At 35.7% G+C, this 19,044-nt stretch overlaps 1 protein-coding gene across 6 annotated transcripts in view; it reads right to left on the bottom strand.

The window, feature by feature from the left end:
* The window catches only part of PHTF1 (putative homeodomain transcription factor 1), a 72,078-nt gene that overhangs the window by 38,354 nt on the left and 14,680 nt on the right, over positions 1-19,044 (bottom strand). For 5 of the 6 annotated variants that reach the window (XR_006408174.3, XR_008958743.1, XR_008958744.1 and 2 more), the window contains exons 4-8: positions 9,563-9,632; positions 8,935-9,093; positions 3,679-3,835; positions 2,314-2,448; positions 205-364 (exon numbers count right to left, since the gene is read on the bottom strand). Coding sequence is in view for 3 of the 6 variants with exons in the window: in XM_026483727.4 (XP_026339512.2) it covers positions 205-364; positions 2,314-2,448; positions 3,679-3,835; positions 8,935-9,093; positions 9,563-9,632 (681 nt within the window). In the remaining 3 variants the exon portion in view is untranslated. The remainder of the gene's footprint in view (positions 1-204; positions 365-2,313; positions 2,449-3,678; positions 3,836-8,934; positions 9,094-9,562; positions 9,633-19,044) is intronic. The other variant, XM_057310355.1, reaches the window with a different exon arrangement.

The following is a 19,044-nucleotide window of genomic DNA, read 5'->3' as shown; positions in this document are numbered from 1 at the left end:
AAGAATAAACTAGAGTCTTCATGTGTTATTCTCCTTTTTGTGACCTGTGGTTTTACGTTTCATTTATCTGTTAAGACAAATTACACAGACCTATTAGTATCTATTTGATCTCTCTAGCAGAGTCTAAGAATAGTGCAATTTTACATGGGAAAGAAAAGATTTTATCTATAAATATATGTATATATATAATCATCTAAATCTTACCCTGCGGCACTTTTCTCCGTCTGAAAATTTTGCTTTCTCTCTTGTTTGCCACATTCTAATCTCTGGTCGACACTGTCTCTTCTTGATGATAGGATGCAGACAACTTGAGTCATTGTCAGTTTCAGTCCCTTTGTTACATATTAATTTTACTTTTTTAATCCTAATTTTAAAAAAGAAAAAAAAAGATTACTAGCTTGTTTTCTGAAAGTACTATCTTTCACGAAATCATCTAATTTTGAAGAATTCAAGTCGACCCTTGAACAACACGGGTTTGAACTGCAGGATCCGCTTATTTGCGGATCTTTTAAAAAAAATACAGTACAGCATTATAAATGTATTTCCTCTTCCTTCTGATTTTCTCCATCACATTCCTTTTCCTCTAGTTCACTTGACTGTAAGAATACAGTATATAATACATATAACATACAAAATACATGTTTGTCAACTATTCACGTTATTAGTAAGACTTCTGGTCCACAGACACCCCTAACCCCTGCGCTCAAGAGTCAACTGTATATTATTCTGGAAATCAAGAAAATTCAGAAATCACATTCTTCAGGCTTCTAGCTTGCCTAAGAGTGTAGGAAGCCAGAATACAGGTATCTCTAGCCTCCAAAGACTCACCACAATTAATTTTGAGAGTAAGCCTCTTCTTTTCAGTTTTGCAAGGAAGTGGGTTCAGTCTTCACTTTCCCTCTCACACACAGTGCCAATGCCTACCTCACATCACCTGTTTATGCCACTCAGAGAAATGTCTTTCCTCTCCTGGTCCTTCAAAGACCAGCAATTCTTGACTCCTTCCTGACTCCTGCTGACTACTTCAGCCCTGAATAATCACTCTGTCTGCTGGACTGCCTGGCCTTTAGCCAGCAGGTAACCACTTACGCTATCTTTACATTGCTGTGATTGCATCATACTCTTATCTTCCTGATTGGACTGTAAAAATCTCCAGAACAGGGATGCCTGGTACGCAGCACGACGTTCAGCATGAAGAACGCAAACTAAAGCGTGTAACCTATCTTCAGGAAAGTATGTGAACGTACAGGCATCCCCCACTTTTCAAAAGTTCGCAAAAGCAAAACGAAAGTTTGCTTTTATGAAAGACCTACGTTAGGACCATGGTTGGCAAACCGAAAGAACTCTGAAGAGGATTTTTGCTTTTTTGAGAAAGGGTGTAAGGTGAAACTAGCAATCAGCATTTGTTTTGCAGCAAGCCTGTGCCAGAAGCAGCGTGCCCGCCGGTGGCAAGTCTGACCCCTCGGAGCTCCTTCCCCAGGAGCTACACTCAGCATCTCAGCATCAAGCTGCCAGAGCTTTCAACGCAGCTGTGGGCATCTGCACTTTGTCTCAAGCTCTTTTGTGTGTCTGTTAGCAAGATGCACCCTAAGGTATCAGAAAAGCCTGAGAGAGGCTATTTTTTGGGTCCGAGAAGGCTCAGAAATTTTTCCATATGATTTCATGGTGATTGCTTCTTCGCTTTATTCCATTTGGGCCTACAGAAGGTTTCATAGAAACACTCTACTTTTGGAAAGTGGGGGAAACATGTACTTTATCTTCAAAAAAGGAGCTGCCAAAGCACTTTATTTTTGAGTTGTAATCATTAATATATGACAAAATAAGTATTTCAAGTCAGACTAGTGTTGTCATGACACTGCAAAATCATGAAGGAGATAGAATTGGTCTTGGATCCATTTCCCTTTCTGTCCTACAGCCCATCAACACCAGCTTCCTGCATCCCATTTCTGAAGAGGTGTCAGCTTTCACACTGAAAAACACCTGATCTTTTTAAAATTCTTTTTTTCCCTCAAGATGGTAGCCAATATAGCTTAAAATATTTACCCTTTCCAAGTATTTATATTTCTGTAAACCTGTGATCTAAAATATCATTAAAGATCACACAGAATGAAACTTTTATGGTAGACTCCTGGACTTGTGGGTAATCTGACAGACAGTGGAGACATCTGGAGGAAGCAAATGCTTCTAGAACCCTTAATGTTCGCACCACAATTATAACATGCTTACACTGTATTCTCCTACTTAGATTACATACTAGGTTAACACTGATGTGAATATAAAACCAAGTAAACATTCCAGTGTGAGACTTCCCACCTGTTGCCAAAGAGAGTCTCCCAAAAACCACCAATAAAGGGAATAGACTCCAAAGTTTCTACTCCTCTGACTTTATCAGCAGAGTTATTTCCATTTTCTCGGTTCCCATCACCATTGACAGTTTTCCGTAATTTTCTACAAAAAAAAAAAAAAAAATTTAAACAACTTCAGATTATTCAAGAACTTTTATATTTCTGCCCTAAATATCCCTACAGAAAATGATACCAATGGGTTACAACGTAAAATGAAGTATAATGAATTTCATATAATGAGGATAAATCATGCAAGAATGTTTCTGACTGAAGGGCAAGACTGGATTCCAATCCAAAGTCCTATGCTATCATTTTGTTCAATGTTTAAAGAAATGGAACTGATATTCCAAAACATTACTAGAAGAAAATTTTCGTACATATGACTGAGAGCTTTTTCAGGAACACTCAACACCGTTAGCAGAAGGAACAATTCCTTTAAATATGGATGTCAGAAATCTATACGTTGGACACACTTCATCAGAGAACACGAAATGACAGCAACTGATCACTTTGTATTGATACCTGAAGCCATTAAAAGATATATCCTATAAATCACCAATGGGATACATTGCATGTGATTTCCTTAGAAATCATTCAATTAATTGAACAGAATTTTCAAGGAATCCCTTTTTTGAAAAAAAAAAAAGTTTTGAAAGTAACATTCAAAAATAAGAATAAATATGCTGAAATTCATTGCACCAAATGAAAAAAAAATCTTCTTTACCAACTGTTTAGGGGAACAAAAATCTACAGATATTCTGAGGAAAGACAATATAATTTTTGGAAGGTAATATACCTACATTTACCTTTAAAAAAACCTTTAACAGTTCCAAACCACCCATAGCACAAAACCAATAAAAACATGCAGTGAATTCAATGTGTAGAAAAGTCAAATTCACCTCTATTAAAAGCCCAGAATACTTAGAAATCCATTTTTATTATGTACCATTGAAAAAAGGTAAAAATTTTAGTAGCACTAACCTTATGCACTAACATCCTTATTTATACAGTGAATTTTCACTGAATTTTGATTGAGACTGTATTTTGAAGAATGTGTTTTCAACATCACTATTTAAGGTAAATTTTAATAAAGTATAATATAGTATCAGATTTTTCCTTTCAAACCACTGTACTGTATGACAAAATCCCACCTGGGATTAAAAGGTCATGACAATGTTTCCCATCATGAGGAAGAAAAGTGACAGCCAAAAAATAATTTAAAAAAGGCACGCAAAACAGGAAGATTTGTTATTAATTTCATCAAAGATTTTTGTAAGTGTGTACAATGCCTCTCCTAGAAAATACACAACTACAAGTGTAACCTCTTTCTTACCTTCTTCTCCGATTTCCGTTGTTTCCTGATGGCCTTGTTATCTGAGTAGACACAATTTGACAGTGGACAGTTCCCATGAGTAACATAAGGCACAAGGGTCCGAGTACTTCACTTACATTCACAATAGGCATCATAAAATATAACACGAGTGCTATAACTGAAAAGAAGAGGTTTCAAAATGTAAAACATAAAGGCTCATCTTTATATCCATTCCTAGCAACTGCGCAAACTATTGTTACAAAAAATCTATCGATTTAAAAAGTACGAGGTAAAAGCACCTAATTTTCTACCGTGCAACCCACCTGCACATCAGTTGAGTGAAAACTTGAAGCCTTAGGTCACAGAGCAAGAGAAGACTAACGTGTTTGAAGATTTGCCTTCCTGGCAATATAACAATCTAGATATTTCAAAAGGCTCTCCACCACAGCTAGATGCTGCATGATACATGCTCTGAAGTGTCGTTCTGCTCAGAGGAACAATATTTTCCAAGGCCCACACCTGTACTGGTAGCAATTAGCAAAGCTGGGATTTGAACCCGGGCAACTGGGCTCTAGAGTCCTTACTCTTAACTACTATGCTATCGTGCCTCTTCACATATGCATACGAACTGTCCAAAGAAATCAATGGTGAAAGAAACAGAAAAACATGAAAGATTATATCCAAAAAAGACCCAGATACCATTTCATAGATGACTTCAACATAAAGATAATTGTTGTGATATACAAACTATTCCTATGTGGAGACAAAGCTAGCAAAGTCATTTCATGCCCTAACACCCTATCACCCAAATATATCAATGATGGCACCAAATCAATAAACTACAGACCTTGCTGGCTTGTGAATGTGGGTATAAACTTACTACTGAAAAGCAGGCACCGTGAATGAAGGGGTTTTTGTCTATTTGGCTCACTGCTATAGCTAGATCAGTAAGTTGCACATAATGGATACTTATTATTTGTTAAATGAGTAACTAAAATACTATCACCATAAATTTGAATAATTCACCAAGACCATGCAGGGTTTATGCTGGAAAGAAAAATCTATCTCAGAGCCTTGATAGAACTATAAATGTATAGACATGGTAGGCACTTACATATTTGCTAACTGAAACGATTTAATCTAATAATTTAATAACATGTAATTTGGGTCACATATATACAAAATATCTCAATTGACAATCATGTAAAAGGCCTTTGTCCCTGATTCCTGGGAAGTAACCTGTAAATCCTTGGAATTTCTCAAGTGATGGAAGTTATTCACAGTGGGCTCCTTGGACCAAACCTGATAGTTTATGCCAATGAGGTGACTACAGATGGGGGTAGCCATACCAGGGAAACCAACCGTGTGATTAGGGTGTTGAGGCTTTGAGCTACAGTGTATCAGCTTGACCTCTAGGGGAGAGTGGGGAGGAGGGCTGAAGACTGAGTTGACTACATGGCCAATGACTCAATTGGTTATGCCTATATAATAAACCCTCAGTAAAAGTTCTGGATACCGAAGCTTGGGTGAGCATCCCTGACTGGCAATAGTCTGTTACTATTGCTGCCCATCATGGCAGAAAGGGTACCATGTCCCTGAAGATGGTGAAAACTTCCTGTTTGGAATTCTTCCAAACGATGCATCTCTTCTAATTCATGTAATATAACTTTTAGTATAATAAAACTGTATTTGTAAGTATAGTACTTTCCTGAATTCTGGGAGTCATTCTGGTGAATTATCAAAGTTACCAGTAGGGGACCTTCAAAACTGTAGCCAGTGGGTCAGAGTAACGGTAGCCCTGGGGACTCCCAAAGTAAGGCTGGTGTCTGAAGTGAAGGGAGTCTTATGAAGGACTGTATCTTTAACCTGTGAGTTTGTCCAACTCCTATAGTCAAAAGGCATTCCATAAAAATCAACATTTGTTCCTGATTTAGAATTAATCTTAAATGCCAATCTCTTCTAAAATACCAGGAATATGAAAACATGTCCCTAATGTACTAAAGAGGAAATCAACACACATCATACTAAGGAAGACACTCTGAATCAGGGACAAAAGGATGACCATTCTTACTGTTATTACTTAATGCTGCTCTGAAAATGTTGACTGATTCAATAATAGTAAATGAAATGTATGAAAAAGGAGGAGACCAGATTTTCACTATTTACCAACAACATGGTTGCATAATTAGAAAATGTGAGCGAAGCACTGAAAAACTATTGAAATTAATGAGGATTTAACAAAGTGGTGGGTTATAACAATTTTAAACATAAACTAATAGTTTTCAAATGTCACAGCACTAACCAGTTGAAATTTATAAAACAAAAAAAAAGTGTCATATCTGCAGGAGCAACAACAAAAATAAAAACAAATATTTTACTTTAATGTGGAAGCACTGAAGTGTCCACTGACAGATGAATATATAAACAAAATACGGGACATACATATAATGGATTCTTATTCACCATTAAAAAGGAAGGAAGTGCACATGCTATGTGTGGATGAACCTTAAAAACATTAGACTAAGTGCAATAGGCCAGGCTCAAAAGGACAGACAGGGCATGGTTCCACTTACATGAGGTATATCTAGAGTAGTCAAATTCACAGAGAAAGAAAACAGAATGGTTGTCAGGGGCCTGAGCTTGGGGGGGAATTGGGGAATGGGGCAATTACTGTTTTATAGGTACAGAGTTTCAGTTTGGAAAGATGAAAAAAGTTCTGGAGATGGATGGTACTAGTGATGGTTGCATAGCAATGTAAGTGGACTTGATGCCACCGACTGTATACTTAAGAATGGTGAAGATGGTAAATTACGTGTTATGTATATTTCACCACAATAAAAAAATTTGAGTTTAACTTTTAGAAGATCTAAACAGACCTCATAAGAAATAAAAATCCTACAAAGCTTTACTGAGAAATAAAACAGAAGACTTGATTAAAAAGTGAGATATATCAATTTTCTTCCCATTCCCCCCAAATATTTCTACATCTTCATGGGAAGGGGAGATTACAGTCTAATTCCAAATTACTTCTTTGTTTCGATTAGGATAAAATAATTCTAAATTATTTTGAAAAAAATAAGCAAGTTCAAACACCTAAGAAAATACTGGAAAAGCAGAATACTAGAGGAATGCTTCTGCTCAATGCTATTACATATTCAACAACTATAGTAATTAGAGAAATGTGGCGCAGATATGAGAACAACAAGACAAATCGATGGTGCAGAATATGTGTTTAGAAATAGACCATGATGTGTACGAAAATTTAATATATATAATTTAATATATCTCAACAAGAGAGAAATTCTTCAATAGCGAACACATGGGAAAACATTTAACGTCACCTTTACAAGCTACCAAAAAAATGCAGACTAAATGAGCAAAACACAATGTTTTGTATATCCAAGTAGGTAACAATCTTTAAAATTATAATAATTCTGGTCAGACTGTGGTAAAACAGGCATTCTCATCCACTACTTTCCAAAAGAAGTGTGCCACTAGCAATTTCATTTTATGTACTAAAAGCCTTAAAATGTTTATATTCTTTGATCTCTTAATTCTGTTTCAGAGAATAAATTCTAAAGAATATAAAATATGGAAAATTTTGTTGATGATGGCATTATTAATAGGAAAAAAAACCCAGGAACAATCTAAATGCTTACAATATGGAAACAGTTATATAAATTATGGTACTTTTATATAATGGAATATTGAGTAGCTATAAAAAGTATTTATGGTAAATCCATATGAGAGAATCACAGACATGAAAATGATCATCTTAAATGATGGTGTATCCATATGATGGAATACTATGCAGCCATTAAAATGACAGCTATTTCATTACAATTAAAAAAAACTAAAAATTCGGTTTCTTATTCACACTATCCACATTACAAGTCTTCAACAGCCAATAGGACTGGGTAGTGCAGACACAGAACATTTCTATCTTCAGTAGAAATTCTATTAAACAGCATTGTTACAACTTTAGAAAATTAAACTTATAGATTTGTAAATTCATATGTTTATTTTTCCCTGCATAATTTAAACAACTCAAAAAAAAAAACCAGACACGGATAAAAGAGAACAAAAATCACCCCAAATCCTTCTACCCTAACCCAACCTTCACCTACTCTGTTCTAATTCATGTCTTTTTGTTCGGGTATAACCAGAGTGCATATGAGGTTACATGCACAATACTTTACAAAGTATTCCTGGTAGGCAGTGGCCATAAAGTGGTAAAGAGAATGTGCTGGGCTCCTGTACATAGTGAGAAGAGAAAAGCCAACATCACATAGTTGTGTAATACAGAAATTAAAATAGATTCCTGGGGAATGGTAGGACTATTTAAAAAGTATAGGTAGGGATGGCCTCTCAGGGAAAGTTCCATCTGAGCTCAGATCCTAAAGATGAGAAAAAAGATAGCCATGTGAAAAGCCTTAAGATTGTTTCCAACAGAAGGAAGAACTCTGCTCGAAGCACAGAAAAAGGCCATGATACCTCCAGCGAGCAAGGAGGAGTGCTGTAAGACACCTCTGAGAGGCCAGAAAGAACCAGATCATGGAGCACCCTGCAGGCTGTGGTGAGGAGTCTGGATTTCACTCCAAGGCCAATAAGAAGTCTCTCAAGGTTTTCAGCAGGAAGAAGACATGATACGGATTCTACTGTAAAAGATTTATCTAACTGCTGTGAAAAGAATGATTGGTACGAAGGAGGCTCAGAGTAGACGTTATTCCAGTGGTCTAGGCAAAGCGATGCTGGTGTGGTGGACCATGATGGGGAAAAAAAAAATCCAGAGTTCCATGTTCGATATGATAGGTTCAAGATACCTTTTAAATCTCTATACATCAATGCCTGAAAGCAGGCAGTTAGATTTGCAAGTCTGAAATTCAGCAGAGATCTGGCCTGAAGATACAAATTTGAGAATCAAGTTTATCAGCTATATTTAAACAATGGGGTTTGATGAGAGTACCTAGAGAAGAGAATCCAGGACCCAACCTTGAGGTAATCCAATATTCAAAAGTCACACAGAAGAAAAGACTGAAAAGGCCTGGCCAGTGATACAGGTAGAAAGAAATTCAAGAAAGACGAGTTAGACAATTGTGTTTGCTCTCTGCGAGCAAATATATCTAAGATGATCTCCAAATGGTGTATATCCCTTCATTTCTTTGCACTTTAAACTCTCAAATGAAAGGGTAAATATAAGAACAGTAAAGTCTGCATTATCTAATAGCAAAAGCAGCAAAAAGAAACTGTCATAATTTATTCCACCCCTCTAATTACCTTGCATGAGGTAAAGCAGTAGCAGCCAAACAAAGATTCTTAAAGAGGTAACCTGAATCCACCAATTGCTGAACAATGGAAAAAATACAACTCGAACAAGCCCCTTCCGAGTCAGAGATGTCCATGGAATTTCAGGTTTGGCTTTGGCAAATGTTGAGCCTTTAAATATACAATAAGACAAAACATCAAACATTTACATACACTATACTAATGCCTACTTGTAACACTGTATTAAAAACAGCTGAGAGCAAAAATCACCACATAACCTGTTCAGTTAAAAAGAATTCTCTTAGATGTTCATTAAATATAATAACTTCTTCCCTCAATCCCTGGGACAGGAGCTCAAAATAAGCCAAGCTGACTTGAACGTTATACAATGTATTTTTCTCAATTACACAACAGCAGTTTCCAAGTGCATCCCTCTTTCACCCTAATGTGATTTATGTAGCCACAAAGAACCAAAGCAGAGGGGGAAAAAATCCCAAGGCCTGAATGATGAGAGAAGAATATTCCTTTGGGAAATTAAAGTACACTGTCATATAGGGAAGATATCTAAAAAAGAATCTCTAGCACAACTACGAAATAATCTAATAAAATACATAAGAAACAAACCAACTTCGGAACTCACCTCTGATTAAGTCAACATCAATCAAGTCTGGTTTTATGTGACCCATCTTTTTTGGTTTGTTTTTGAAGCCCTAGGATAAAACAAAACCAAAACAGAGATAAGGGTAAAAAGCCTATGGTAAATCCAAAAGTAAATTATTTTAAATACAAAAAGTAAAATTATTTCTTTTTTTCTATATTTGACTCCCTTTTACTGGGGACACTTTAATCCTAATGTTCCTTAAAATAACTTATCATAATGTTTTAGAGTAAAATAGGAGAATATAAAATACGGTTTTAAATACAAAAAGTAAAATTATTTCTTTTTTTCTATATTTGACTCCCTTTTACTGGGGACACTTTTTAAATACAAAAAGTAAAATTATTTCTTTTTTTCTATATTTGACTCCCTTTTACTGGGGACACTTTAATCCTAATGTTCCTTAAAATAACTTATCATAATGTTTTAGTTTGTAGTTTACCAAGTAACGCACGAATATACTTTTATCACTTTTTTAAATGATCCAACAATGCCAAAGGGTCAGGAAGTACAAAATAATAGTTCCTTCATCCCCTCTCCTCTCCTCCTGGTTTCAGTCATTAAAAACAAATAACTTTCATCTTTTTTTTTTTTTCTCTTAAGTAGGCTCCACATGCAGCATGGAGCCCAGCATAGGGCTTAAACTCACAATCCTGAGACCAAGACCTGAGCTGAGATCAAGAGTCAGGTGCTTAACTGACTGAGCCACCTAGATGCCCCTACTTCTGTACTTCTAAATAATATGTTAATACTGCCATTTTTTAATTTATTGATTTTGGACATAATCCACTGACTCCTAATACAGCATATGAGAATTTAGTTCTCTTACACAACTAATCCCCACATTCTAACTTCCACCCAAAAAACATATATCCTTACAATAGTTATATTAATTTTTTTTTAAAGATTTTATTTATTTGACAGAGAGACAGCCAACGAGAGAGGGAACACAAGCAGGGGGAGTAGGAGAGGAAGAAGGAGGCTCCCAGCAAAGCAGGGAGCCCGATGTGGGGCTTGATCCCAGGACCCGGGATCACGCCCTGAGCCAAAGGCAGAAGCTCAATGACTGAGCCACCCAGGCGCCCCTAGTTATATTAATTTTTGATAAATCAGTAATTAGTAGTGATCACTATGAAATATTGTTTCCTGTAAACCGTATTTTATATTCTCCTATTTTACTCTATGGAGTCAGCTAAAACATTTATCATTTTCCAAATACTCAAATGCCAGAAAACTAATCAAAATCTTTTTTTTCTTAAAAAATTCCTGGAAATGCCCTTTGCAGAAACTTTTTTTTTTTTAATGATTTTTTATTATATTATGTTAGTCACCATTCAGTACATCCCCAGTTTCCGATGTAAGGCTCGATGATTCATTAGTTGTGTATAACACCCAGTGCACCATGCAATACGTGCCCTCCTTACCACCCATCACCGGTCTATCCCATTCCCCCACCCCCCTCCCCTCTGAGGTCCTCAGTTTGTTTCTCATAGTCCATAGTCTCTCATGTTTCATTCCCCCTTCTGATTACCCCCCCTTTCTTTATCCCTTTCTTCCCCTACCGATCATCCTAGTCCTTATGTTCCATAGATGAGAGAAATCATATGATAGTTGTCTTTCTCTGCTTAACTTATTTCACTTAGCATTATCTCCTCCAGTGCCATCCATGTTGTAGCAAATGTTGAGAACTCATTCTTTCTGATAGCTGAGTAATATTCCATTGTATATATGGACCACAACTTCTTAATCCAGTCATCTGTTGAAGGGCATCTCAGCTCCTTCCACGATTTACCTGTTGTGGACATTCCTGCTATGAACACTGGGGTTTGCAGAAACTTCTATCTTCCTGCTGCAATCAGACTGGTTGTTCTCAGGGCCTGCTGCACAGCTAGCTATAATGCAGGACTTCTCACTATCACTCTGACAACTCCCTTCACCTCTGTGGTCAATCTCTAGCTCCTACATCCCATGTCTTTCTGAAGTACATCCTTCAGGAGCTTCCTGAGGAAGGGGTCACACAAGATAACTTTTTTTTTAATAATAATTTTTTATTATGTTATGTTAGCCACCATACAGTATATCCTTAGTTTTTGATGTAGTGTTCCATGATTCATTATTTGTGACAAGATAAGTTTTTTAAGCCTCGCATGTCTAAAAATAAATTCATTTTACCCTTATACCTAATAAAAGGTTACACTAGAGTGTAGAATTCTAAGCTGTTAATAATTTTCCTTCAGGAATTAAGACACTGTTCTACTGCTTTCTAGTTTCCAATGTTGCCGTTGCAAACTCTAGTGCCTTTCTGATTCCTGATCCTTTGGGTGTGAATCGTTCCTTTCCTCTGAATCTTCACTTTATTCGTGATGTTCAGAAATTTCATGATATGCCTTGATATAAGTCTTTACATCTATTGTGCTGAGAATCCCTTCTATATGGCTTTAGGGAAGTTTTCTTATAATTTATTTTTATATTTCTTCCCTTCTCAGACTTAACTTTGTCTCTTATTTTCTACCTCTTTTGCCTTTTTGTTCTGCTTTCTGGAAATTTCCTCAAATTCTTCTATTAAATTTTTCATTTTGACTCTCAGTTCATTTCCTTTTGTTCTCTTTTTATTTTGAAGGATTTCTTCAAATACCTAGTAATCACTGGCTTTCTTTTTATATTAGAATGAAGCACTGAAAACCTGATGGACTCAATATTCTACTTCAAGGTATATATCCAAAACAAATGTGTATGTATTTCACTAAATAATGTGTATAAAATGTTCATAGAAGAATAATTTCTAAGAACTGTGAATTGGAAACTACCCAGCAACAACAATTGGATATTGCCCATCAACAGCAGAATGCATAAATAATTGTGGTGTTGTATTGAATAAGCTACAATTACACAACATGAATCTGACAAACATAATACTGAACAAAAAAAAATTAGACACAAATGTGTATGTATTGTATTATTTCATTTATATAAAGTTGAAAAAGGCAAAATTAATCTATAGCACTAGTAGTTGGGATACTGGTCTACCTCTGTTGGTAGCAGTGACTGGAAGAGTATGGAAAGGAAGCTTCTGTGGTACTGCTAATTATTTATCTCTTGATCTTAATGCTGGTTACACGGTTATATTCAGTTTGAGAAAATTCCTCAACCTGTACATTTAAATTTTGTTACATATGCATGTGTATAAGCATATCCATATTTACTGAACATGTTTTACTTCAATAGAAAGTCTTTATTTTTTTTTAAACTGGGTATGTTCACTTTTTTAATATTTTTTATTACGTTAGTTACCATACAGTACATGCCTAGTTTTTGATGTAAAGTTCCATGATTCATTACAATAGAAAGTCTTTAAAACTTATTGGGAGCTCTATGTATATTAGCATAGGTTACAGACTTGGGATTTCACTACAGAGTAATCAACAAGCTTGAGGATATCACCAAATGTCTATATCTGGAGGCATTTTTTCTAGGGTCATTCAAGGCTCTTCAAAGAATTTTCCAGTAATTCTCCTTGGTTGAAGGTTAGGAAGGCTAAAGATTTCTGTGGTGGAAGTTCTGAGATTAAACCAAGGGGCTCATAATTCTGCTTTTAGAATCATGATTCTTGTCTGCCCTTCAGTGTCCACAGACCCTTCTCCAATGAATTTTCTCAGAAGAAATATCACCAGTCTCCTTCATAAGGGCATTGTTTCCTGTCTTTAAGGGATTGACGAGAAGACAGAAGGTCCAATCTCCCTGTATACAAAGTTCATTCAATATCCCATTTAATCGGGATGCCATCCCGATCAAAATACCAATGACATTTTTCAAAGAACTGGAACAAACAGCCCTTAAATTTGTGTGGAACCAGAAAAAGCCCCGAATCGCCAAGGAATTGCTGAAAAGGAAAAACAAAGCTGGGGGCATCACGTTGCCGGATTTTAAACTATACTACAAAGCTGTGATCACAAAGACAGCATGGTACTGGCACAAAAACAGACACATAGACCAATGGAACAGAATAGAGAACCCAGAAATGGACCCTTGGCTCTTTGGGCAACTAATCTTTGACAAAGCAGGAAAAAACATCCAGTGGAAAAAAGATAGTCTCTTCAATAAATGGTGCTGGGAAAATTGGACAGCTACATGCAAAAGAATGAAACTTGACCACTCTCTCACACCATACACAAAGATAAACTCCAAATGGATGAAAGACCTCAATGTGAGACAGGAATCCATCAAAATCCTAGAGAAGAACATAGGCTGCAACCTCTCTGACATTGGCCACAGCAACTTCTTTCATGGCACATCTCCAAAGGCAAGAGAAACAAAAGAAAAAATGAACTTGTGGGGACTTCATCAAGATAAAAAGCTTCTGCACAGCCAAGGAAACAGTCAAAAAAACTAAGAGGCAGCCCATGGGATGGGAGAAGATATTTGCAAATGACACTACAGATAAAAGACTGATATCCAAGATCTACAAAGAACTTCTCAAACTCAATACACAGGAAACAAATAATCAAATCAAAAAATGGGCAGAAGATATGAACAGACACTTTTCCAATGAAGACATACAAATGGCTAACAGACACATGAAAAAATGCTCAAAATCATTAACCATCAGGGAAATTCAAATCAAAACCACATTGAGATACCACCTTATCCCAGTTAGAAAGGCAAAAATTGACAAGGCAGGAAACAACAAATGTTGGAGAGGATGTGGAGAAAGGGGATCCCTCTTACATTGCTGGTGGGAATCCAAGTTGGTACAGCCACTTGGGAAAACAGTGTGGAGGTCCCTTAAAAAGTTAAAAATTGAGCTACCCTATAATCCAGCAATTGCACTACTGGGTATTTACCCCAAAGATACAGATGTAGTGAAGAGAAGAGCCATATGCACCCCAATGTTCATAGCAGCATTGTCCACAATAGCTAAATTGTGAAAGGAGCCAAGATGTCCTTCAACAGATGACTGGATTAAGAAGATGTGGTCCATATATACAATGGAATATTACTCAGCCATCAAAAAGAACAATTTCACAACATTTGCAGCAACATGGACGGGACTGGAGGAGATAATGCTAAGTGAAATAAGTCAAGCAGAGAAAGACAATTATCATATGGTTTCACTCATTTATGGAACATAAGAAGTAGGAAGATCGGTAGGAGAAGAAAGGGAAGAAGGAAGGGGGGGTAAACAGAAGGGGGAATGAACCATGAGAGACTATGGATTCTGGGAAACAAACTGAGGGCTTTAGAGGGGAGGGAGGTGGGGGATTGGGATAGGCCGGTGACGGGTATTAAGGAGGGCACATATTGCATGGTGCACTGGGTGTTATACGCAAGTAATGAATCATGGAACTTTACATCAAAAACTAGGGGTGTATTGTATGGTGACTAATATAACATAATAAAAACTTATTATAAAAAAATACCCCATTTAACTGCCTCACATGAAACCTGGTGCATTCAAGTCCTAAGCCTCTCTGGGGAGCTCTGCAGGGCAACTGGCACTTTCCCCTGTTCTCCTAACACTCTGTTCCATTCATTTTTCATCTTCCAAATATGTGCTGATTCCTTATCTACTAAGATCTTCCTCCTCAATCTTTTTCCTTGACTTTGTGGATGTATTCATTTTATACGACCCCTTTACGGATTCCCTTCATATAATTTAGTGGTAACTCAGAAAGTGGTAACTCATAAATGTGTGTGGCCAATCTACCACATTTAACCAAAAATCGAGTCATAAATTTTTTTCCCAGTGCATGAAGAATGAATCCTTTCAGGGCCTTTGTCTTCTACCACCACAAATTAAAAGTAAGCTTGTGAATTATCTCTTGTGTTTCAAACTCCTGGTTTGCCTGAAAGTTTTGTTTCAGTGCTATTAATAAATAAAACTTTTAAAAGATGAATTTTAATTTTACACTCAACAAGTGAAAATGCTAATCAAGGTTTAAAAATTAGGTATTTAAACATTTAAATTAAAGTAAAAATTAAAGGTTACAGCTGTTTGCTTTTTCCCTAGTTTAGACATTGAGCCAGTATTGATCTTTAGTTCTGTTTAACTAAATAGATTTGGCCAATTTCTCTTAAATGGATCCTATGTTTCTATCCAATTTAACTACAAACTATAGATTTTACAGAAGAATGTTCTAAAACCCTAAATGTAATAAAATTAAATCTAAGGAGGAATCAAAACTTGAAAGTTAGACATTTAAGAAAAAAAAATCCTTTGAAAAACATGTACACTAATTTTTGAAATATGCATAATATCCATGGGAATAACAATGATCTTGGCTACATAAAAAAATCAGAAATCAAAATTTTAAAAGTAAAAATATCACTGTATTATTTTCTAACAGACAAAGACCTTGTAGACCTTTATTTCCTTCAGACAAGTACCCAGAAAGATATAGCTGGATCAAATCATAGTTCTATGTTTAATTTTTTGAAAAGCCTCCGTACTGTTTTCCATAATGGTTATACCAGTTTACATTCCCACCAATGGTATATGAAAGTTCTCTTTTCTCTACATCCTCATATCTTTTGACTTTCTAATAAAGAGTCATCCTGACAGGTGAGAGGTGATATCTCACTGTGGTTTTGATTTACATTTTCCTGATTATTAGTGATGTTAAACACCTTTTTCATATACCCCTTGGGTATATCTTCTTTGGAAAAGTGTCCGTTCAGGTCCTTTGTCCATTTTTAATTGGATTACTTGTTTTTAACTGTTGAGTTGTAGGAGTTCCGTATATATTGAATGTAAACCCCTTATCAGATATATGGTTTACAAATATTTTTTCCCATTCCATAGGTTGCCTTTTCATTATTGCTTCCTTTGCTATGCAAAACACTTTTTAGTTTGATGTAGTCTCACTTGTTAATTTTTGCTTTTGTTGTCTGTGTTTAGTCAAATTCAAAAAACTCATGGCCAAGGAGCCCCTGGTTTCTTCTAGGACAATTTCTGGTCTTACATTTAAGACTTTTCTTTTTTTAAGATTTTATTTATTTATTTGACAGAGAGAGAGAGACAGACAGTGAGAGAGGGAACACAGGCAGGGGGAGTGGGAGAGGAAGAAACAAGCTCCCAGCGGAGGAGCCTGATGTGGGGCTTGATCTCAGAACTCTGGGATCACGCCCTGTGCCGAAGGCAGACGCTTAACGACTGAGCCACCCAGGCGCCCCTTACATTCAAGACTTTAATCCATCTTGAGTTGATTTTTATGTGTGGTGTAAAAAAAAGGTCCAATATCATTCTTCTGCATGACGATATTTATCCAGTTTTCCCAACGTTACTTATTAAAGAAACTCTTTTTTTCCACCACGTATTTTTGGCACCTTTGCCAAAGATTAATTGACTGTGAAAGCGTGGGTTAATTTCTGGGGTCTCCATTTTGTCCCATTCGTCTATGTGTCTTTTATGCCAATATCACACTGTTTTGATTACTATAGCTTTGTAATATAATTTGAAATCAAAAGTGTGATGCCTCCAGTTTGCTCTTCTTGTTCAAGGCTGCTTTAGCTATTTGGAGTTGTTTGTAGTTCCATATAAATCTTAGGACTGTTTTTTCTGCATCTGTGAAAAATGCCATTGGAATTTTGATAGATTGCTTTTAATCTGTAGATCACTTTGGGTAGTATGGACATTTTAACAATATTGCTTCTTCCAATCAATGAACAAAAAACATTTTTCCATTTTTTTATGTCTTCTTCAATTTCTTTCATCAATGTTTCATAGTTTTCACTGTATAGATCTTTCACCTTTGTGGTTAAATTTATTCCTAAATATTTTTTTTTTGATGCTATTGTAAATGGAATTGTTTTCTTAATTTCTTTTTCAATAGTTCATTGTTAATGTATAAAAATTTTCATTTTCAGTTGTCTCAAAATATTTTTTATTTCTTCTTTGACCTATAGTTGTTCAAGAGTATGCTGCTTAATTTCCACATATCTGTGAATTTTCCAGTTTTCCTTCTGTTACTGACTTCTAGTTTACCATTGTGGTCAAAAAAGGTACTGAAATAAATTCAGTTTTCTTAAATTTGTTAAGGCTTGTTTTATGACCTAACAAATGATCTATCCTGGAGATGCTTCCATGGGTGTTTGAAAAGAATGTGTATTCTGCTGTTTTGGACAGAATGTTTTTTATATGTCTGTTAGTTCTATATGGTCTAAAGCATAGTTCAAGTCCAATGTTTCTTTACGGATTTTCTGTCTGGATGATCTACCCATTGTTGAAAGTGGAGTACTGAAGCTCCCAATGATTACTGTAACATTGTCTACTTTTCCCTTTAGGTCTGTTTATATTTGCTTTATATATTTGGGTACGCCTACATTAGGTGCGTAAATATTTACAAATGGTATATTCTCATTGTTTTCTTTCTTGTTCTGATAGTTTGTTTTTAGTATAGAGAAATGCAACAGATTTTTATATACTGATTTTGTATCCTGCGACTTTACTAAATTTATTTATTATCAATTGTTTTTAGTGGAGTCTTTGGGGTTTCCTAAATATTATCATGCCATCAGCAAAATATAACAGTTTTACTTCTTCCTTTCTGATTTGAATGCCTTTCATTTCTTCTTCTTGCCTAATTGTTCTGGCTAGGACTTCCAATACTATGTTGAGTAAGAATGGAAAAATGGACATCCTGTCTTGTCCCTGATCTTAGAGGAAAAGCTTTCAGCTCTTCATCACTGAGTATAATGTTAGCTGTGGACTGTGAGATCTCACCTTTTGCAATAACATGGATGGACCTTGAGAACATTCTGCTAAGTGAAATAAGTCATACAGAAAAAGACAAATAACATATGATTTATCTTATATGTGGAATCTTAAAAAAAATTAAAAACCCCAAACTAACAAAGCAAGCTTATAGATAAACAAAAGAGATTGGTGGTTGCAAGAGCTGGAGGTGGGAGAAGTGGGTGAACTGGGTTTTTCTATTAGTTTAAATAAATTGAATAAAAATTAAAAGTAATAATAATAAGGAAACATTGGCCTCAAAAAACACATTAGATCAGATGGACTTAACAGATATACACAGATCATTCCATCCACAAGCAACAGAATACACATTCTTTCTCAAGTGCACATAATAAATTCTCCAGGATAGATCATATTAGGCCACAAAACAAGTCTTAATAAATTTAAGAAGAATGAAATTATATCAAGCATTTATATCTGAACACAATGGTATGAAATAGAAATCAATTACCCCCCCAAAAAAAGAGAAAATTCACGAACATGTGGAGATTAAACCACATACTACTAAATAACCAATGAGTCAAAGAAGAAGTCAAAAGAGGAATTGAAAAATTTGAGAACAAATGAAAATGAAAATACAACATACCAAAACTTACGGGATGAAACAAAAACAGTTCTGAGAGGGAAGTTCATAGTGATAAACGCCTACATTAAGAAAGAACCCTAACAAGTAAACAACACCTTAACTCTTTATCTCAAGAAACTAGAAAAG

The sequence above is a fragment of the Ursus arctos genome, unplaced genomic scaffold (genome assembly GCF_023065955.2).
Source record: "Ursus arctos isolate Adak ecotype North America unplaced genomic scaffold, UrsArc2.0 scaffold_12, whole genome shotgun sequence".
NCBI lineage: Eukaryota > Metazoa > Chordata > Mammalia > Carnivora > Ursidae > Ursus > Ursus arctos.
The sequence above is the reverse complement of the archived record's forward strand: the minus strand, read 5'-3'. Positions and strand labels throughout refer to the sequence as shown.